The sequence below is a fragment of the Tauraco erythrolophus genome, chromosome 7, assembly GCF_009769465.1.
Source record: "Tauraco erythrolophus isolate bTauEry1 chromosome 7, bTauEry1.pri, whole genome shotgun sequence".
Classification (NCBI taxonomy): domain Eukaryota; kingdom Metazoa; phylum Chordata; class Aves; order Musophagiformes; family Musophagidae; genus Tauraco; species Tauraco erythrolophus.
In genome coordinates, this window is record NC_141471.1 from 28,061,699 (window position 1) to 28,084,404 (window position 22,706).

A 22,706-nucleotide genomic window follows, 5' to 3' on the forward strand; every position below is an offset into this window, starting at 1 on the left:
AGATATTTCATTTTTGTTATCCATTTCATTCACTGAGCTGAGCTCAGATACGTGACCTGGCAAACTTTGGTGACTGCAGCTTATTCACTGGGGTAAAAGCAGCCTTGATGCAGTACTGGAGTCATTATGCTCAGTAGTTATCAATACTTCTAAATTTAGTTTTTAAAAGAAGTGAAGCATATCAGAATACTATTTTAATTGAGAAATCTGTCCCAACAAGACTTCTAGAACACAAAGGTAGTTCCAGCTTTCTCTCCTTCCTATTAAAAGAAATACTTGACATTCACAGTAGAGCACGGAGTGGGGCTTTCTGTCCAACAAATACAAATCCATTTTCTAAAACTGTTATACCACTGAGCAGAATGCTTTAAACATCGTACTTGCAAAGGCTTGTATAAACATAAGATAATATACAAATTAGTACAAAAATTCAAGTCATATTGTATAGCTCTGATGAACTTTGACTGGCCAGTTTGGCAGCGTCCAATAGTTTAACATCTATTCTGTTAGGTTTACCTTGCTTACAAGGAGGAAAATGCACAAAGATGTTCAGAAAAAGAAGATTTCTGAGACTGGAATATTTCTCTGAACAACTCCCTCCCACTGGCACCATTCCTGTGACAATTCCCTGTTACTTTGCTGTTCATAAAAGTTATTCTATGGTTTTCAGTGCTGTTCATGTTTTGAAACTTCTCATTTCCTAAGCCCTTTCCTTCGCAATGAACAGTTCTTAGAATAAAATTCTCCTTCCAACACCACTCTTCCTCAAAACCTTTGAAATAGGCCTTCAGTGCTCATCACAGCTTTCAAGGTGTAAAATTCCCATGTACCTCTTTGAGCTAGTGTGGTCCAACACAAACTTGACAAAGATAAACAGATTTTGGTTTAGTGTACTGAGCCACTAATTTTCCAACAGCATCACAAAAAGGATCCACAAGACCGTGTTTTAAGCATGCTGTTTCCCATGTCATGCTTACGTAACACAGATCACCAAAACCTTTCTGTTCAACTTGCATATCTGACTTCAGTTTTCAGAAAATCCTAACCTGCTTACTTGCCACATGCTTTTTGGAGTGCTAGGATGTAGGCTAGATGTAGCCTAACCTTACAGCTGCTATAACCAAGTAGCTTTCAATTTCTTTCCAGTAGCTTTCTAAAATATGCTGATTTACTTCTTAGTTACCTTACACACAGGAGCCTTACTTGGCTAGTTTTTCCATGAACAGATTAACATAAAAAAATCTAGCAGTGTAACTCAGAGCAAGGCAATCATATAAGAATTATTACTGGAATACGTTTTTTTTCTTAAAACAGGACTTGTTTATATATGGAAAACACTTTCTCCCTACCTCCCAGGGCTCCCTCCCTTACAGTCAGGCTGTATTTGAATGTTGATTGTATCTTGCTACAAGACTGCCATGTCAAGTGGATCTTTTCCAAGTGTTATAAATACAGCTTTAAGGTACAGGTGTTATCTGTCCACCTGAGAAGTTCTGCAATAAGAGGAACTGCTGATAACTATTCTAGGAGAAAAATATACACCAGCATAACTGACATTTATCAGTATTCAGAATTCAAGCATTAAACAGGACTCAAAAATTGCACACTTCTACCACCATCAAGTCTTTGATCATAAGAAAAAAAAGTGGTCTGATTTTCCTCTATACACATATCTTTTTTAAAGACATACGTATTCCTATTTTCTTCATCTTGAAGTCCACAGCAAGATTTCACATTCAGTGCATACAGCCTAGGCTATAACATCTTATCTCCTGCCAGTCCTGAAACTGAAGAATTTTCTTGTTTGGAGGTAGAGGAATACTTCCAAACACTAGTCTTTGAGAAGCCAGCTTGATCCCCTTGGGTGCCCGGATACCAACTTCTCTTCAGACAGCTGCACTCTGCTTTGATACGTTCTTTGGGTCTCTACTTGGGACACACCAGTCATCTGCCTCTGAGGTAGTTTGGTAATGCTTGGAAGTTGATTTGTTAAAAACTGGGAGTTTTTCTACCGATTCTGTTGATAGGGCCTTAAAAAAAACAAGAAGGAAAAAGGTTACTTGATTTCTACCTCTCAATAATGCCACTTTGCAAAAATTCATGCAGTATGTTTCAAGCATTAAGCCAGTGACGCTACAAGATAAAGTTATTTACACAAATGTTTCTGCATTAGATGCAGTTGTTTATGTGCCTCAGTATCTATGTTTGCTTTGGATAATTTGGCAGGACAAATGCAGTAAAAGCAAATATTCATGCATTTTTATAGGCCTTAAGAGTTACTCTGTAACCTGTTTTCAAGACAGTCCTGGAAGCCATGGAAAAGAACTTTCATTTACAAATTTCCAGAGGAACTTTGAAATATGTTCCTTTCTTACTTCCATATTTTGCAGCTAAAAAAATAATTCATATTCTATTGGGAAATTATTAAATAGAAATGCAACATGCATATAACTGAACCATCTCTTCCTCTTCTACTGCTTCTCTGGTTGCGATTCAGTGTGCTTAGAACTATGGTTTTGGTTTAGTACAGGAAATTTAAAGCAAGTTTTTCCCCATGAGTAAGCATAAAAAATAGAAAAGAATATGTAGGCCTTTTTTCCAGGTTACTTATAAAAACAGCAGAGCACATTATATGCCAGGTATTCAGATTACTGATTCTGAATCCCATATATGGGCTACATAGCAGATGCTGAATAGGATCAGGTACTAGATTCTCTAAGGATTAGTTTATACAGACTTTCTGGCTGTCAGAGTAAAGAAACAACAGCAAAGAAGCCAGATCTGTTCCTCACACCTTTCTGTTTGTTACTTCACTTTCTCCCAGTACTTCTTTTCCATGAATCAGTAAATAACAGAATCTTAATACAATCTGAAAAGTAACGGGGCTCTCACTAGTAATTATCCAAGTAGACTAAAGCTGAGTGACCTTTTTCATTCTAAATACCAGTTACAAATCTTACTGGCATTTCTTAATAAAAATGAGAGCTTTTCTACTCATAAGCAGAGAACATGTTTATCTTAAAATGGTACTGAGTAGTTACCTCACTGCATTAGTGGTAGTTAACAACACTATCTTTTATTTAACCAAATCAAAACACATACCTTCAAGTAGATAACAGCATCTGTTCCATAACCACATATGGAGTAGAGATTTAGATCTCCTTGAAAGTATTTAGCATACAGACGAGAAATTGGCAAGCCATACCCAAAGCCAGCCTAAAAATAGAGTACAAGACAAAATTAATTTATTTTTTAATAGCTCTTATGACTTCAAATCAAATAGCTGAGAAGCATTCAGAGATTTTAAACTGTTATGAAGTCCTTTGTGCTTACTTGTCTCTTAAAAGAACAGAGAAATCTAATCAGTTTCATACAGAATATTGAAACTGACCATTAGAAAAACCAAAACCAGAAGAAAAAAATATCTCCATGAAAGAGGAAGAGTTTATATATATGTCTTACACTTCAGTATTTTCCCTGCCTTGTTTTTGCTAGTACAGCATGATTACTAAAAGGAGTTTGCTATTGGTAGATAAACAATGATAGTTTAAGCCTATTTGCATTTGCCTCTAGAGATAACATAATTTATACTAAGTCTGAGGACCAAAGACCAAATAAGTTACTGTCATTGGTGTATAAGGAAAAAAATAAGGGTTAGATTCAGGATAGAATGTTCTTTTTTATACCTTAAAAGCATATTTTTGTCCATTAAGCTAGATATTAAAAGTTGGTTTCAGAAAGTGTTTATTCATATTTATGAGGCTCAATAATTTTTGCATATCCCACAGAGCAGTAGGGTGGGCATAGTGTTTTGTAATTTATTAACCTACCAATCTGTTCAAAACTCATAGCAGCCTTATTAGTAACATGAGTATTGAAAATATCTTACAAGAGGGGTATTTCGACCATCATCCATCCTCGGCCTTGGTGCTGTGGAATACATGTAGCTAAACAGCTGCTCAATTTTCCTTACTGGAACACCACCTCCTCTGTCCGAGATCTGAGTTAAGAGAGAATAAATTTAATTACAAACATGTACCAAGAATGACACTTAAAATGCTGTTATTTGAACAAACCCTTCCAACAGTAATAAATGTAAACATTTGTTTTGCAGCATGTTATTCTTCAGTTACATGATAGCATCTGTTTAGCGCAATCAGCAGAAGGCTCATGTATAGTATCTTTGATCTGTTGTCAAAGGCTGCAAGTTCTTCTAATTGAATTTGCAGCAGTATATGCAATCAGAAAGATTATATTAAGCCCATACTGTAGTAGACCAGCAAAATACCTTAATTGCCAGATCTTCGTGTCCTAGAACGACTGTCACTTCAACTGGAGAAAGGGAAGGACTGTTTTCTTGGAATTCAACAGTTGCCCTCATTGAATTCTATGGAAATGAAGATTACTATCATGAGAAAGTGTTGGACTTAAAGTCGTACCCTTGCTATGCAGAGGCTGAGTTACCCTCCATTCCTATCAGTGCCTAGCTTCCAAGGAACACACTTAGCAATTTACTGTAACAGAAGCAGAGGAGGTCTCACTCCTCAAAGTGACTAAGCATAGTCAAGACTCTTCTATGCTTGAAAGATTACACTGTTCTTGCCCAATATATAACTCAGCCAATGTAACTCAAGTAACATAACTCCCTTAAAGCCACCAGGTATCTGGAGAAGAGCAGAGATCAGCAGTTGCTAAAAGCTGCCAGAATTCTGCATCCCATGTTGGCAGCACATTAGTTCAGCCCCATTCACTACTTCAGGTATCATCCACTCCACAGAAAAGGCACCAGGGCAAACTTGCACTACAGATGTCATCTCTACAAGCAGGCAGCTACTGGTAGTCACAACCCCACATTCCACTTTTACTCTCTTCCTTACCCTATCCTATTTACACCACATGAAAATGTCCAAATACTCTCCTACAAACTGCAATCATTCCTTTCCCAACTGCCAAAGTTATTTCCTTAAATAACAAAATTTTAGAAATCTCGCTGTCCTATGTAAAGCTTTACTTCATTCAGATCTAGATAAAGATTTTAAATATTGACACTCCAGCTCAGACTGCTAAGGGAAGAAACAGCCTTTACTGACATACCTTAAAGAGCTCAAAAAGCATGTGAAAAAGATGTGATGGAACGTATACAATATTAATTGGCTTTCCTGGAAATTTTCCTAGAGAAAGGGAAAAAAGACAAGATTTAAAAAGGTGATACAATACAGAAACTTTATCCCAATTTTACAATAACTTGTATGCCAAAAACAAACAAGAAAATGAATCTCGTCTTAGTTTTGGGTTCGTCCCCCCCACCCCACAACAAATAAACAACTTTATGCACCAGTGTTTAGATTTTAATTACCACTGGCTTAAAAACAGTTTATTTGAAAATAAACTGAAAAAGTCAAGTACTAATTCCATTTGATAATTAAAGGATTTTAGAGGTTAAGTAGACTGTCCAAGATCAGACAGATGCAGGCAGCTTGGACCAGAACTACTGTTTCTCAGTCAGCCCCACTTCCTCACTCCAGGTACAGAGCTCTCCTCTACTAACTTATCATGTTACTTTAAGTACAGGCTAGTCTTACTACTCTTAAATTCATAAATATTACCTCAGGAAATCTAGTGTTGAAGATACAATGACATTTGAATTCTAACACAGGAGATTAAATGAGGTACTTATAACAGAAAGCAAACAGGAACCAGCCCAAGACAAATCAACTGGTGTGTAGCATTATGGCTACAGAAATGGAGCCTTTTGATTCAGCAAAAGCAGCAGTTTGGCTACCAATCAATTGAGAGGGAGACAAAACCTCTCATCTTACCATTCACTTGAGTAAGTTTCAGTTCTGGAGAAGTTAAGTAATACTGGTCACACAACATCTTGGAACTTTGAAAGGCATCTGAAATAAATATTTAAATAGAATGTGAAATGTAATATCAAACACTGTAGAAAACAATTCTAAAGCATGGCAAAAAATTACTTTTAACTGCATTAGCTGCTAAGGTGTTACAGATTCTAAGCTCGTGTTTCAAAGGAATGATAACATTGCATCCACTGTGTGCATTAAAAACTGAGAATAAATAGGCAATTACAGCAACAGGAGCAAGGCTTCAGTACAATTCGATAATTCTGTAAAGCAGATGCATCTAACAGTAGGTAGGGTGAATCTCACCCTGGAGAACTTTAACTCCTACCTCATCTGTCACTTGTTAGGCCTTATTCCAACACATTTATCACTGCTACTTTGTATTTTAAATTCTGTCCTATAAAAGCTTGTGTTTTGACAGACTGCTTTCAGCTATTTCAATAAAAACCAGTCAGCACCCTATACAACACATGCTGGTTACCCAAACCACTTCAAGCAGATAGAAATACTGATCATTAGGAGAAACATTAAGGATCTGAGAATACATACCATTCACTACTTCAACAACATCACAGCAAGGATCAATACTTCCAATATGCCTTGGGTGCCCTGAGCTGGATTTATCATCAAAAAGAAGGGCTGTTTGAGATAAAAACAATACTGTATTTAATTACAAATACTGTATTATAAAAAAGCCTTAAATTTAGACTAATACAGTGTGATCACCAATCATAATCACACAAAACACTGAGTGTCATTTATGCCTTTTGCCAGTTAAAAAAGCTACCTGCTGTCAGCAAACTATGTTGGCTTTTCAGATGTAAAGAACAAGATCCCTACATATTCCACACAAGACGTATTACACTTAGCCTGTCATCTAGTAAACAGGATTTCCCATTACTTTCCTAAGTTGTATGTTCAGTTTCTAACTTTTCAGTGTCACACAAAACCAGCTGAGGCAGATCTCCAACATTTTAAGAAATGTTTACATTAACATGTTTCTCATTAGGTTGAATTTTTTCCTTGGGTAAAAATTTCTACTTACTGTGTTGGTTCATTAGCATCCGGGTGGAAATACGGCTCATGTAAAAACGATCCAGAAAGTACTGAATGTTTTGATTGGTGACAGGATCTACTTTAAAAGTATCTTTGTATTCAATTACTCCTTGTGCCATTGTAGGAACCACATCATGATGTCTGTTTCGGACTCTAATTAATGTATCTATAAATCTAGGTCAAAAAAGATTTTTTTAGAACATTATTCTAAGACTACATAGAGGCAAGCTTTGTACAACGTCATTATCTAATTCAGCAGTAGCACAGATAACTGGAAAACAACCTTAATATTAAAATACAGTCTATTTTTTTTCATTCTTTTAAAAGTAACTCCTCGCTGACCTAAACCAGAAGAGTTTGATATTTTCTATATAAAATGTATAATCGTTAACCTTGTCAAATTTGCTGCCTCTTTACTCATCAAAATAGTTTGAGGAGAATGCAGGGGCGGGAAAAGACTCCTAGCTGACATTTTGGAAAGAGGGTAATTTCTGCTGATATTTCTCTGTCATGACAGTTCAAGGGGCAGTATGCCCTCAAAACCAAGCTGCAACGGGTCACATTTATTTGCAGTATTGCTAAACATGATCAGAAACTTAAACTAGCTAGCTCTATGCACAGCACTTCATAGAATCATAGAATTGTTAGGGTTGGAAGGGACCTTAAAGATCATCTAGTTCCAACTCCCCTGCCATGGGCAGAGAAATCCTCCACTACACCAGGTTGCCCAAAGCCTCATCCAACCTGGCCTTGAACACTTCCAGGGATGGGGCATCCACAACTTCTCTGGGCAACCTGTTCCAGTGACTTCCTGCTAGATTATCAAATTCAGCTCATGACAGCTGATATTCTAAACTGACTACTTGTGAAAAATAGAATGCAAGATCAAAGAAACAAATGAAAAGCTTACTCGCACAAGACTTTTTGGTCATCTGGGTTTTTCTGATGGAACTCGACCAGCTCCATTAGGCTTTGGATGTACCTATTGAAAAAGAACACAAGAAATATATGCTATTCATTTGATTTTTATTAGCCTAGGAACAGGAAAAATACTGTCTTGTCCAAATCATTACTCTTAACAAGTCAGCTAGAAGTCTGAAGTATCAAAGTTCCATTCAAGTATGGAATCACAGATGGATGCTTCTTGACTGACTGAACCCCAGGACTTTTAAGTCTCTTCTTGTGGCTGTCATGCAGAAAGGATTCTGAACCTTCACTTTAGGTTAGAATTGTTAAGAGAGGCATTTCCACAAGAAGATTCAAATGACATTACTGATCAGGAAGCCACTTAAGCAAAGGTTTTCCAAATCTGATCAGCTTTGGCACGTGCTAAGCACTTGAGCCTCTTTTGCTAACATCTGACAGTCTTGACGCATATTGCAAAGGCACAACTGCTCATTAGATTAAGAACAGTTTCTGGATCTCACTCTAATACTTTTGCCCTTCATGTCAGCCATCACTGGTAAAAGCTGCAACTGTGCCACTAAAGCAAGGTTAAGTCAGATTCAACCACTCTGTCAACCACATAGATTATGTTAACTGAATTCCAAACACTTGGTACACAGATCAAGGCAATATGCTATGGAATGGAAGCTCTGGTAATTCCATCAGTGAGAGATGTGAACAAGTACATAGCCTGCAGTTCCATTTTTGTATAGCTCTGAGGGTCAGTAACGCTACATGAAAACAAAACACGTTTTCTTCTCTCCGTTCTTAAGAAGTAAGAAGTGAGATTTGCTCTACCAGCTATTTCAAACTGCTAATTTTTTTAAAAAAAACTATTTAAAAATAAAAATATAACCATGTTTTTCAATTTCATTTTAGTATGCTAGAAAAGGACAGCATATGACAGCTTGCAATTCAGCTTTGATGAAGGAACTGCATTTCCAGTGCATTTTGTTATTGTCTTCTACTACTCAAAAAAGTCTACGATAACGAGTTGTCAAAGCTATGTTATTTTACAGGCTGAATTCAAGTAGTTCTTACTTACCAGCTCTTTACTAATTGTACTGATGGAGTGCTTAGCAATTTATCAGGAAGAAGATCAATTTCTCTCAGTATGTTTGCAAACCTCACAGGAAGTTCTTGCCTCAAAAACGCGAAAGAAGTTCTCTCACATCCATTAGTCGAGCCTACAAATAAATTAAAAATAAAAATTTTGTAAAAAAGTTTCAAGATAACAAGTACAGTCCACTGTCTTTCCACAGACTTCAGGACCATATTCCTTTGCAATCATCATGCTATTACTGGCCAGTTCTCCTAAGAGTATATATATATATATATGTCTGTGCTGAGTGTTGTTTACAGGACAGCAAGACACAGCACGTTCCTGGGAGGAATCCTGTACATTTCCCCATTTAGACAGGGGATTTATTTGTAATCCTCTAGAAGAAGCACTCCAGCCTTTGTAAACACGGGCTTCTTCGGAGTGACGTCTGGGAATTGCCATGTGAACACCACAGCGCTCACAGCTGCCGCGGCGGTAATCGGATCTGGGTACAGCTTGTCCGCTCCATGGAGACAGACTCATGACCCCGCCCGACAACGTGTACCGCTGAACACGAAAACATCCATCAGCTGATGGAACTCTCAGCCCCCCAGCCCATTAACGCCGCCTAAATGCAGCTGCAGCCTATCTCCACCTTTCACCGAGGCAGTCACAGCTCCCCATGGCCCGGCAACCGGCCGGAGGGTGCGTGAATCCCGGGGTCGGCATCCCCCCGCGGCCACCCCCAGGGCGGGCAGTCCCCGAGCGGGGCTCGGTCCCGCCGCGCCGCTCCCTGGCCTCCTGCCTTCGCCGTAGAGCCCGGACCCCTCCAGGCGGCGGATCGCCGCCTCCTCCGGCCCGAGCAGCGCCGCTCCCACACCCGCCTCCCGCCGCAGCCCCCGGGCTCGCCCCTCAGCGGGGAAACAAGCCTCCGAGCGACAGGGTTACAGCCCTCCCCCGCCAACCGGGCCCCCTCCCCTCCCCTGCTCGTCCTGTCTCTCACCGAAGTCCAGCAACTGCTTCATGGAGAGCGGGGAGGGGGAGAAGCGGGAGAACTGCTCCACTTCCCGCGGCAGCCGGCTGCGGCTGCTGCTGGCCCCGGCTAGGGGGGCGGCGGTGCGCAGGGCGATCCGGGCGGCCTTCATCGCTCCCCGGGCGGCGGCGGGCGGGTGGGTCGGTGAGTGAGTGTCAGGTAAGAAGGTCGGTTGGTCGCTGGGTGGGCGTCAGGTAAGCGGGCAGGTCAGCTCGCGCCAGCAGCACTCGCGCTGTCCCCTCGCCTGTGGCGGGCAGCTTCACGTGCCGCCGCTATTTACAGTCTCCCAGTGGGCGGGGCTCCGGCAGGCCACGCCCCGCCGCCCGTAACAGAACGTTCTCCGTGCGGGACAGCTCGTGACAGCTGTTGGCGGGGCTCCCCCGCTACTCCCCTCGCGCCGTCCCCCGGCCGCACGGGCCGCGGGCGCGCAGCCAGCCCCGCGGGGGAAGCGGCAGGGACGCTGAGCTGGCTGGGAGGCCGCGGGGGAGGCTCGGGACGGCGGGAGGGGGAGATGCTGGCCCCGCGCCGCCGCCGGTGACCTTGTTTACCGGGCAGCAGCGGCCGGGCAATGTCAGCGGCGGGGCGGCCTCGCAGGGCTCCGCGGGGGCCGCGCTCCTGCCGCTCCTCATTGGCTGCGCGGGGCATCCGGCCGTGCCGAGCGAGCCAATGGGCGCCGGAGGGGCCCCCGGGCGGTGGGCGCCGGTCCCCGGCGGGTGGGTCGCCCGCGGTAGAGCGGGCTCGGGGGGGTGGGCTGGGGGCTTGTGGCGTAACCGGAGGGCAAACGATCTCTTTGCACCAAGTGCGGGGGATGCTAGCGCTGGAACTACCGAAAGGCCGCGGTCGATGCAGAGAATACGTGGGGGTGCAAAGGGAGCAAAATTGGATCCCAGCCACAGGGTTCAGGGTGCTGGACATGTAGGTCATCACCGTGACCTGGATTAATAGTGACGAAATACCTGAAGACGGACCGTTTTGGTGACACACTGGTCCCAAATTGCCATATGAGCCTTATTTACTCTCTAGAGCTGACCTGTGAGGTGACTGACCGAACTGCTTGCTCTCGGCCAGCTCATCTTCCAGGGTCACGGATGAGCTGGGAAAAGCCTGCACACCTTTCCTCTTCACGGGAGAGGGAACTGTGACCTCCAGGGCTGCCTGGCTTTTTCCCAAGATGCCAAGTCCACTTCCCTAAAGACAGGGCTTGCGTAATGCGCTGAAGAATGGAGTTAATGGCAGCAAAGGATCTGCTGACATCCTAAATCTTGGTCAGTAACAGCAGGACCACGTAGCAATAAAACAATGGTACAAAAGATTACAGCCTCAATATCTACATATAACTCCTCAGTCCAATTTTTATATGCATATGTTTCCACACACACACAAATATGTATACTTTTTTTTTGATGGGAAGAAAGATACATTCCTAACAAGAAATTCATAATTTAATGTTTAATAGGCAGAGGAGAACATTTTAGCTTATCAGTAGATTTATTTTTAACTTTATCTTGTTTTTGTCTTCCTAGTCATTATATCTGTTATCCCTGTTTACTATTCAACTTCCACAGTACTTTCTGTTTTATTATTTTATTGGGAGAGTTACTCTGTTGTTATTCCATCAGATATATTAGGTTTTACCACAGTGATTGAATGTTGGCATATGAAATGTGAAACAAAGCAAAATGAAGACCTCTAATAATAACAAATGTAACCATTTTGATTTTTCCTGCACTTGCCAGGAGTTGAAAATTTAAGAATAAATGTTGGGGTTTGCTTTTGACTGTTTTAACTTTGTTTGCCTGCAAGTTGCAGATGACTCACAGAATCAAAAATATCCTACAAACTTGTTTAAATTATGGAGCATGTGTATGTTCGCTTTTGTTTTGTTTCATGTTCTTCCTGAAGCTACTAATCAATGGGAAGCAAGAATCTCAAGATTGCAATAAAATCTGAGTCGAGAAAGTCCTCCATACTGGGCAGTTATTCTAGTTTATAAGGTCATTATTTCTGTTCCTTTTGAGATACTTTTATTTTAATTTGCTGGTGTCTTGGTTTTGCTTAACATAAGTAACTTGAATAACCTTTGTGAGTAGTTGCATTACATACTCTGTCCTGAATAGGGAAAAAGTCTACTAGGAATAATTCCTGTTGTTTACATTCATTTTCTTTAAGCAACTTGTTTTCTCATAGTTTTCCTGGCAGTTATACGCAGTAAGGGATGAACAAAAATTTGACATGTTCAGTTTAGCTCTTAACAAACAGTACAATTGTTGCAGGAAATACAGGAAGTCTTCCCCAATTGTTCAGAGGGCAAGGCTCCAGTAACTCAAAACCTGGATGCTTTTCAAAACAAAACAAACTTCTACAAGAATTTTGCACATCAGCACCGCAACAACTAACAAGAGTTTTATTACTCCAATGAGCTCCTGGAAGAAGCGTGTCTCCTTCATAACACAAATTTGCTTCTCGCCCTTTGTATGATGGGTTATCTATTACAGTAGGGTCCGGACAATATTCCTGGAACAATGATATATCATGTAACGTAAATGATGTATCTGGGAAATAATTGCTAAGGCTGTCCCGAATATTGGCCAGGACAGCCAAGTTTTAGGCACAAAAGTAACAGTGTATCAGGATTTATTGTCAGCCAAGCTGCATGTAAAGAAGACTAGACTGTGAGAATTGTAACCACTTCAAATAACGCCACAATCTATCCTGGCTGCAGTGCTCTTTGTTCTCTCCAAACAAAGTCCTCTCTCCTTCTGAAGCCCCAGTGCGTGTGACAGTTATAAGTGCAGGTGTCGGAGAACAGCGTTTTTGCACAATAGCTGGGTCCAGAAGAGTGGAACGAATGAAGCCCAGATTCCTGTTCGTTTGTCTCCTAATTGCTATCCATTGCAATCAGCTGTCTCCCTCCTTGATGTTCCTTATGTCCTCTCCACTGCCAGAGACACAACGTGCTGTACTTAGGGCAGAGCCATGTTCCTGGCTAGCCAGAATATGTGATAAATGACCACGTTGCTGATGTCTAACAGAAGGTGTCTTAGCTGATTTTCCCCTATCTTTTTCTCTGTGAAGACATAAATTTAAGGCTCTTCTTCCTAACTCACCTGCCAACAAGTGCTGGAGACACAATATGCTGTGTTGGGGTGTCTGCCCTCTCCTGACCCACCAGAATTATGTGTGACAACAACCAGTGGGGTTGCTGCTCTCTAATAGAATGAGTCTTGGATGAGTTTCCCCTGCCTTTTCCTCAATGTGGACCAAAATTTGGATCTCTCCTCCCTAAACCATTTACCATTTTGCACAAAGTTTGCAGGAAGTTGATTATCTGTTGAAATTTGATTGAAGTGGTTAGAAAGGATGGTTTGGCAAACAGATGAACAAGCAACGTTATCGAAGTTTTTTCCCTTGGGAAACCAGACTAACATTTTCTACTAGGGACAAAAGCAACTTCTAATTCAGCTTTTGTGAGGAAGGGTAAACGAAGATCCAGGAGGAGCAGTAAGTCAGGGTGGAAATTAACGGTTGCCCTAGAAGGTTTTGAATATAAGCAGAAGGAATGGTCTGATGGCTGAAGGGCGTGAGCTGTATTCCCAGCACTTCGTGAAATTTCCAGCAGTACTGTGGGCAAAGCTCTCACTCTCCGCCCGCAGATAGGTCTGTGTTTCTACAATTGGATTGATACTTTAACCTACTAACACGTTTGTTTTCTAAATATTTATGGGGCTCTTTGCATGGAAAGAAAAGACAGAAATAGCATTAAAAGCAAGGGTCATATCTTCCCCTTCTCGTTTTCCTATCACCCGACGCTGCAGCCGCAGCCGCAGGAGCTGCCGAGGGCTCCCGACACAGCCAAAACAGCCGAAGTAGGTGAAAGGTTGCGGAGCAGCTCACAAACAGGCTGCCGTGCCCAGGCCGGCAGCCTGTTCAGTGGGTGAAAGGTCCTGCGCCCGCGCCAGCACTTGCGCAATCTCCCCCACCCGCTCAGCGTTCGCAGAAGTCGAGAGTACAGTAGTTGGATCCTTTTCCTGCTGGAGCTGCGGCCAGCCAGCAGCCTGCTTGGAGCTGTAAACACCAGGACCCAGCAGCCCTGAACAGGAGACACCCTTTTTCCTCATTCCCTGCCTTCGTTATCCGTGTCTGAAATTGTGTGTCAACTGCTTTAAAATCAGGGGAACGGAGAATGGATCGCTGGTTTCAAAACTGCTTTTCCAAAAAATAGTGAGGGGTTTGCAGGAGATTAACCATGAGTGTTTGAAACTGGGAGTGTAGAGACAGCAGAGAGAGAGAAAACTGTTTTGGAGTATAGCTGTACCCTTCAGGAAAAAAGCTAGGACTCAAACTGTGATAAAATACCACTCAGAAGCGTTTACCTCGAAAAGCTTGTCACTAGAGCATGTTGAGTTCAGGAGGCTGCTTACTACGTCGGAGAACAGTAATCTTCGGCCAAGCGCACCACTGCAGAGGAGGCAGAGGTGAACTCTCAGTGTGGGCTGGCACTGATCTAAAGTATATAGCGAGGCAAAAACATGCCCTCCTCCAGCCTCAGCTGGCTACCATAGCAGTTCTTGTGGAAGAGCGTGTGCCGTCCTTCGTGAGAGCCACTGACGCAGAGGAAAAAAAAAAAGAGGAACTGTATCATCAGGACAGCTGCCACTCTGGGCCACAGCTCTTCACTGCAAACAGCCCTGCTCTGGAGAAGAGCACATGGGAAAAGGTGGGCAACTTATGAAAAGTCAGAAAAAAGTGAGCGTTACTGAAAGAATACAGCTTTTAAGGCCTAAATATGTTTTAGCAGATGAGAAACCAGTTATATTTTTTCTGTAGGAGTATGGGAAGGGAGTTAGTGGAACAAGATGGATCAATTTAAAAGTTTTGGATTAGACATCTTAAGAAACACCTCACCCTGAGAAGAAGGAGCCCTAACTTAACCTGTAACCCCTACACAAGTCATGGGCTTTGAACTGGTACACATACTGCTCTTCTTTTTAGTGTGGACCCTTCTGGGTGAAGATGGGATGTTTTTGCTAAGTCTTTTATATCAGCTGCAATTGATACCATTGACTGTAGCAGGACACTTGGTAAAGTGGATGTAGTGCCTTGTTTCTGCTCAGAACAATAGCCTTGAACTGTTACTCCAGGCTATTTTGTCTGAGGCTGATCTTAGAGAGCATTTTGTTTCCCTAGTCGTTACCTCTAAGCATTTTCTTCAACAGATGTGGAAGAATTTATTTTCTTTTAGTGTCTGACATCATAGGAACTTGAATGAGAAATTTAGCCTAGGAAGTACTAAGCCAAGACAAGAGACATCATCTAGAAGAGGATTTGACTATGGTGTTATCTGGCCACCCTTTCAAAAGAGATGTGGAGTTTATGGTATCACTGGAATGCTGCTTCTCCTGGTGTTTTGCATTACCCACGGGGAGTTTGTTTCCTGTTTGCAACGTTGTGACTATTATCGCTGAAGCGTGAACTCACAGATATTAATAAGTTGATCTCAAAGACTGAGTTTCCATGATGTACTTTACAGAAGATATTCATACAGTAAGCTTATGGGAGTTTTCTTCTTTGAAGAAATGTATAACCACAGGCTAAGCCATAATAGCTGCAGTTAAATATGAAAATGAAGCTTGTGTATTGAAATAGTCCCGATAAAGTACCAGTACAATAAAAAATGTTGCACTGCACAACTAAAATTGTTTGCCATTGGGTCCAAATAAGTACAGCAGTATTTTTGTGTCATATGACTAACAGGTGCCTAATTGTGCGTAAATCATCAATGCACCATTGCTGGAACATTAAGAACTGCCTAAACAAGGGAACCTCTCCATTAACTGTGGAACCATTTTAATCTCATGGTATATTAGACTCTACCAAAATACACAGAGTTTCACTCTGCGGTATTGCCATGTTTTCTTTTTATTGTAATTCTTTTAATAATCTTTATTACTCTATCCACAGTGGCATTTTCAAATTAACTTTTCAATGTAATGCTCATGTAATAGTCATTGAACTGAGAAATAATATCATCAGAGTATGGTGGTAGTTGGTTTCTAAATGACATAAGTCAAAACCCACATTAGTTAAATATTTCTCCATTTCACTCGTTGAAATTACACCGATGTTTTAAATGAACTGTGATGGTTATATTTATATGCAGGCAGTCACGAACATAGATTTCTTTTCGTTTCTCTATATGGGAAAAGACCTCAAGACATTCAAAAATAGTGAATGAAGAAAGCAGAATTTTAACTGATGTATTTAATTATTTTTTGAAAGTTCGAAATGTGTGCAAATACGAATCTTGATTCCCTACTATCTGAGGCATAATACCTGGGAACAAATAATCAGCAATATGTTTGCAGGTATTGGTTTCACAAAGCTACCTTTGAAATAAAATATTTTAACATACTGACAGTAGGGTACAGTCTGTGAAATAAAAATAAAAAATGTCTTTGTCTCTTGTGAGACCAATTGAATTATAAATTTAGATGGAAAAAGTTATGTTATTAACAAGATAGATTTTCATTGCACAAAATTAGATTCATTGAAATGTGTAAGATCTCCATTTACACATGATAGGGAACATTGTAATTTCCTCTTACACACTCACACAACTACTGTTGAAGTATAAATCGGCAAGTCTTCCGTTTTGTGGCTAGTTGTTATAAATACATATTTAAGTAGGGTTGAATATTTGAGGATTTCCTCATTATCAAAAAGAAATATAAGCTTACTCTCTGGTTCACTTAGTACTGAAGAAATGTTATGAAATTTTAATATTCAGATCAAGCAATAAATCTACTATAAACCACTAGAAGATATTCTAGCCAAGAGAAAGCTTGGTAATCACTAGAAGAGAGTGCTGAGAGGGAGGGCAGTGCTTTCCCCTGGGATAGCTGCTGGAGCACTGGTTTTCCCTCTCCTTTCCATTCCAGATATTCTGTGTGGAAGCCTGAAAACCTGTTCCTTATTTGCAGCTCCCTATATGCTGAAGCTTAAGAAACAGTGATAAGGAAGTTATCGAAGCAGCAACCTGGAATTCAGAAATACGTATGTAGTTCCAGCAAGAACAGGATAATAATTTGAGTAAGATACTTAAACTGATATTGGAGAGGTGTTGCCACACTGAAGGGAACAAGTATATATGGTTTTATTTTTAGGACTATTTTGGGCTGTCTTACAGCAGGCACATCAAGTGATGTATATGCCAATCTCCTCTTTTATATGGAAATACAAAGTCTTTAAATTGTAAACATTTAAGTTAAAAAGTCAAATCAAATTAATGCCAAGAATCCTAGTTGTGATGTAATTTTTACTGTAAATGGCCTCCTTTAAGGCCTTGGGAAAAATCAGAGATTTTGTAAAAGTGAACTAATAAAGATATTTCTATCACATTCCCCATCAGAAAATCATAGTCAAACCTTCATTGAATTCTGGACTCTTCTCATGAACTACAGTAAATGGATATGGTATCTGCCCTTTCCTTGAGAAAGACTCAAAGGAGTGGTGGGCTGCATTTTGAAAAGCAGTCTATAATTTTGTGCGAGCAGTTTTAGCTGCTTAGCAAAGGCCATAAGACATTGCAGTTCTGAGAGACTTTGGTCAGAGTTGTGAACCCATATCACCTTGAAAAATTAGGTGCTGAGTCTGACCAACATCCTCAATTTAACCGTACTGTCGGAAATTTTCACCCAAGTCACTCAAAGAGACCAATTACACCATTTTGACTCCCAGAATTTTCTCTTTCAAATAAAAAGGGTTTGTGTGCCCTGTTTAACCATTGCTGGAGAAATCTATCTAAAACTGCACTTTGGAAACATCCAGATAATTCTAGCCCTTTACAAAGGGTTCGTGTTTCAAATCTTGTGCCAAATGCCTGAATGCCTTGGAATAGAGAAGACCCAGAGGGAACACATAAAATTATATAGGAAAGACACCAATTCACTCTTGCTGAGCAGTAATTTGGTTTGGTTTAGTAACCTGTGAAGTGGTTCACTAAAATGATGAACTTTAAGGAAACTGTAAAGAGTGTGATTATTGATATCTGCTGTAGGTGACCTTTATGTGCTGAAAAGATCATGAGGTAGTCAAGACAAAAAAATTACAACCTCCTTTTCTTCTTCTCTCTAATGGTCTGAAATTGAAAAATTGGATCTGTTGAACCCCAGTTAAAAGTTAGGACAGCCAAATAAAACAAGGCTACAACCTGCAACCTGCAGTTTTCCAAGTATGTTATTTATATACCTTAGAGACTAAATGCTCCTGCTCGAGGGAGTCATGACCACCCTCATCTGAACATAAATCACTTCAGGTTATTTCCATCCGTTCACTCCCTCTTCCATTAAGTTTCCCCTCTATGGTAAGAAACACTTTCCAGCGTTTCAAAAGGAATAGATAAAGGCACAAATGCAGATCATGCAAAGCTTTTTCTCCTGATTCTTTTTTCAGTGCTGTCATAAGGACTAGATGCCTTGCTATCTTCCCTACTCCTGAGCGTCTTTCTGGCTGCTCTATGTTTGCTGTTTGTATTAATGTAATCTAAAATCCTTCCAGCATTGTCAAATTTATACTGGTATTGATCAGCTTGCAGGATATGGTTAATCCTTTAGCATCATAGCTCCTGGCATTACATCAATATATAGCAGGTAACATTTCAAATGCATTAGCTATGCAGGAGACCTTTTAACTCTTCTTAGGAGCATCTCTCACAGTTGTACTGAGTCAGTGTGCTGATTGCCACAGCATTCTGAGGGTGGCATTTTAAGTGTCACTCGTCATCTTGTTGAGGCACCAAAAATGCAGTAGCATGCCATTGGGTATGTCCCATGACACAGACATTGCCTGGATGTGCGAGATGCTGGGAAATGCTGAAGGGAGCCCAAGCCTGAGCCAGAAAAGCATTGCCTTCCTTGACATAAATAATCTCTAACAATTCCCTCCCAAACCTGTCAGTTGAATTATTTTTTCCATAGCTCCCTTTGGAAAGGAACCTTGTCTGGTCCTGTCCTATTCTACTCTTTTCATTTTAATAAACATGTTTTCCAGAAGTACACTGAGAAATGTGACTAGTATTTGAAATATGCAATTGCATTATTCTTCTAATTTTTTCCATTAGGAAAGTTAATAATTTATTTTTTAAAATTAATTTTATATCTGATATGCTGTTTACAGCATGGTCAAAAGGATGTGTTTCCCAGTTCTAGTAGACGCGTGTGGACTGTCTGATCCCGCCTGCTGCATGTATTTGCTACATAGCCTTGGTTTGACCTAGGAGGAAGCTTTTATGCTTGCAGAACAGATTTGTTCTGCGTTACGACTGGGAAACTCAGCTGTCACCAGCAGTGTTCAACCTAGACTTTCAAATGTTTTTCAAAGTATTTGAGTATGTGACAGCTGTGTGTCTGAAAATAGCTTAAGGAAAAGTTGTTTACAGGAAAGGACAGGCTTGGTGTGCTCACAATCTACTGCATTGCTGAAGAGTTTGCTGTAATGGTCTGTACTCATCAGAGTTCAGATAATGACTGACGAATTCGCATACGAGTAAAGTGAATTATTTTCAGCAGGATGGTATGAAATGTTTTTGCCAGCTTCAAATAGTATTAAACATTATGCATAGATATTGCAATGTGAGATATCAGAGGGAATCACTGGGATGTCCCTGAAATGATGAGTTCATTTCTCAGCAAGAGGGAAGTAGTATGTGTGTTATGTCCAGTTACTGGATAATGTGTGAATGACTATGAATGAAGTCCTAATCCAATGTCCACTGCATTCAGTTAAATGTTTCCAGTCATTTCATCTGTAGTCTTCAGTGGGAACTGGATCAAACCTCTGTAAGATAGGAGAGGGCAAAATGCTCAGTGAAAGAAAAAAGTCTGAGCAGATGGTCACAAAGAACGACTCTGGAAGATGGCTTGGCTGCCCCTTTGAGAAGATTAGAGGAGAAGACACAAACATAGCTGATCCCTCTCTTTTGCTGGCTTAGGAATGGTCCTTGAGATATTAGGAGAGTTGGTGTCCATAGAGGCCAATGCCCACACATTGAGTTTTGCTTGAGGCTTGGCACCTCTGAGTAGGGTAGGGAATAGGGTTAATCTGGAGAAGAGAAGAGAATGCCTGAATGGAAGAACTCATGCCTTATCCTTTAGGGAGGTCATTTTTCAGTCAACTGCACACAGATTTTACCATTTGGCATAGGGGATGTTGAAAGATGGGAGAGCTCTGCTCAGCAGTGGAGAGAGAAGAGTAGGCATGACTGAAGTAAAGGCTGGGCTTGGAAGGCACTGGAGGCATGTTTTTGTGTGAAACCCTGTGTCAGGGGCTTTGCAGATTGGGATGGGGTTGGATTGCAGAGTGTGCAAGGCTGGTGGGTCTCAGGTGATCACCAAATCCTCAGTCCCAACTTTCACTGCCCATAGGCAGTGTTCAGCACTGTGTTCAGAGCCAATATCCTATGCTTTATATTGGGGCAGAGAGTGGTGTTAGAATTAGGTTAGAGTTACAGTTAGGGAAAGGAAGAATGCAAGGAAAATTGAAAGAACCTAAGATACCGTTGTGTCCTGTGTGGTCTGCATGGACATAGACAGATCTGGTGTTGATAGTGCGCTAAGATAACATTTTCATTTAGGTTCTCAGGTAATGTATTTTCTTGTTAGCACTAATCACTTTGCTATTTTTGCTTTAAGGATTATTTCAGATTTATATTTAGGGAATGAAAGAAACCCAGAGTGGTTTTATACCGCCTATATAATTCAGAGTTCAGATGAGGGTTGGTATCCATACAGGCCAATGATTTCAGTGAACACTTTAGTCACAAGGTATGTTGAAGGCAATGGTTTGGATTCAGAATGGGATTATGAATGGCAACGATTATGGAAGCCAAAGGGCTTCCCTCTCTATTTTCCACCTTCACAGAATTATCAGTGATGTGGCATCTTCTTTATGATTGAGTATGAAGCAACATGAAAAAATTTGGCTCCATATCTCCAACTTTTTTGACTTAGAAAACTGTCAACAATTTAATATATTGACACTTTTTAGGGTGACACTGCCAAAAAAAAAAAAAATCTTCAGGTTGACTTTTGCTGTAGGCCTGTATCAAACTGACTGTCTTAAGTCCTGAAAATCAATCCACATAGTGGGCTGTTTCGGGGAAGGATCTGATGATATTTAGCAAAGAGTATTCTGGAAGGGTAACCTTCTGTGAAAAAACTCTGATCCTATTGCCCTGAAAGTCATGCCAGCTGGTGGAGGGTGGCAGGATAATTACAAAGTGCATCTTCATGTCGTGCATCTTCCTCCCAAACACACTTCTCTCCCCACATCTGTGATCTGTTATACAACTTTTCAGAGCCAGCAGCCAAAAATCCAAATTTAACTGATGAAGCACAGCAATTTGTGTTCTGAGGAACTTCTCATAAGGCTTCCAGGCATAAAGTTAGCTCTGACACCTGTTGTTTGGTTCCAGTGTACAGCCTAGCTTTTTGGGTCAAGTTTTTCATTAAATCACAATTGGTAGCTCCAAGGTGACAGGGAAGCGTAGAACTACCATGTCAAGGACTGGCTGACAGAAAAGTTATTTTACTACTCACATTGCAGAGACCATTAAATAGAGTTTGTTCCCTAATTTTAAAGGACTAAGTAAAGAATTTTGGCTCTTAGCACTGAACTAATCAGCGAAATTATCTCAGAAAATGACAAGTCTATGAAACAAGTTATCTGTTAAACCCATATTGACAATATATGAAATGCACATTCACTTTTGCCTTAATTTCTGATAGCAAACAGGAGGATGAAAGGGGTGTGCCTGTGGGCTCCATTTCTGTTTAAATGTTGGAGAAGTAGAAACGAGAATGCCTGAGAAAAAAAAAAAGGAAGTGATGGTAAAGAGGAAATAGAGTGGAAGAAAGAAAACGGAAGGAAGAAGGTGGAAGTAGATTCCTTGATGTGTTCTTCCTTACATCTTTTGTTTTTGTTTAACTTCCCTTATACTTTTACCTTATTCCACCTTTTTCTTCTCTGTTGTTCTTCACTATCAGTGACCTCAATGTTCTCTTGGTACAATCATTTTTTGCAAATTGAAGAATTCAGGTCCATGACTGAGGTCTTTTTGAATACTATGAGTCCTAAATTCAAAACCTTCTAGAGCTTAAGGAATATTTCGTTTGTTTTATTTTTGTTTCTATTGCTAGAAAAGATGCCATTTAAAAAAAAAAAAAGTCAAAGAGTGATTTTTACTTTGTTCATTTCCCTCTCTACTTAGAAAAATATCTCTAGAACATCAGGGAACCTTATTCTTGGTTTTTTATAATGTTTGTTTCACTTCATTCCACAAAGAATACTTGATTGACTCATGGTGAAGCATGCTTTCCCCTGTCTGTAGTTTTGGAACAAAAATTATCTATATGTGAAACGTAGCCTGCATAGATGTGAGTGAGCAATAATGCAACCTCCAGGGTGAGGCGGTGCTGCCACCTATGTTCATTCAGTCTCCACCAGTTCCAGACCTTTTCTTAATCTTGGCTCACAGAGAAAATTTCCCATCACCTTGTAGAGTAGTGTTATAGTCAGTGAAGAGAGAAAAAAAAAAAGTTGTTCTGTTTTGGAAGCAAAAGAAAAATCGTCATATACAACCTGTTTGTCCACTTAGCAACACAAACAAAGGGGTAGTTTACCAGACTGATGTTTCCAAGAAGCACTAGTATTTCATACCTGTGACTACCAGCCTGCTCGATTATGACTTTCACAGAAGGGTTCACATTCC

At 40.7% G+C, this 22,706-nt stretch overlaps 1 protein-coding gene across 1 annotated transcript; it reads right to left on the reverse strand.

Annotated features, from left to right (window-relative positions):
• Positions 1–1,755: 1,755 nt before the first annotated feature.
• PDK4 (pyruvate dehydrogenase kinase 4) lies at positions 1,756–10,052 on the reverse strand. The gene is made up of 11 exons (XM_086614360.1): positions 9,911–10,052; positions 8,911–9,052; positions 7,831–7,902; positions 6,910–7,094; positions 6,414–6,503; positions 5,820–5,897; positions 5,095–5,171; positions 4,289–4,387; positions 3,890–4,000; positions 3,103–3,216; positions 1,756–2,030 (listed from the first exon to the last, which is right to left on the reverse strand). Exons 1-11 carry the CDS (start codon positions 10,050–10,052, stop codon positions 1,887–1,889), a joined length of 1,254 nt encoding a protein of 417 aa, XP_086470486.1. The 3' UTR covers positions 1,756–1,886.
• Between the last annotated feature and the right edge of the window lie 12,654 nt (positions 10,053–22,706).

Coding starts and splice junctions, on each gene's coding strand:
- PDK4 (XM_086614360.1), bottom strand. CDS start 10,052: ATGAAGGCCGCCCGGATCGCCCTGCGCACCGCCGCCCCCCTAGCCGGG. Junction 7,095..7,830: donor GACCAAAAAGTCTTGTGCGA/GTAAGCTTTTCA, acceptor TTTTTGACCTAG/ATTTATAGATACATTAATTA. Junction 4,388..5,094: donor TGCTTTTTGAGCTCTTTAAG/GTATGTCAGTAA, acceptor TCATTTCCATAG/AATTCAATGAGGGCAACTGT.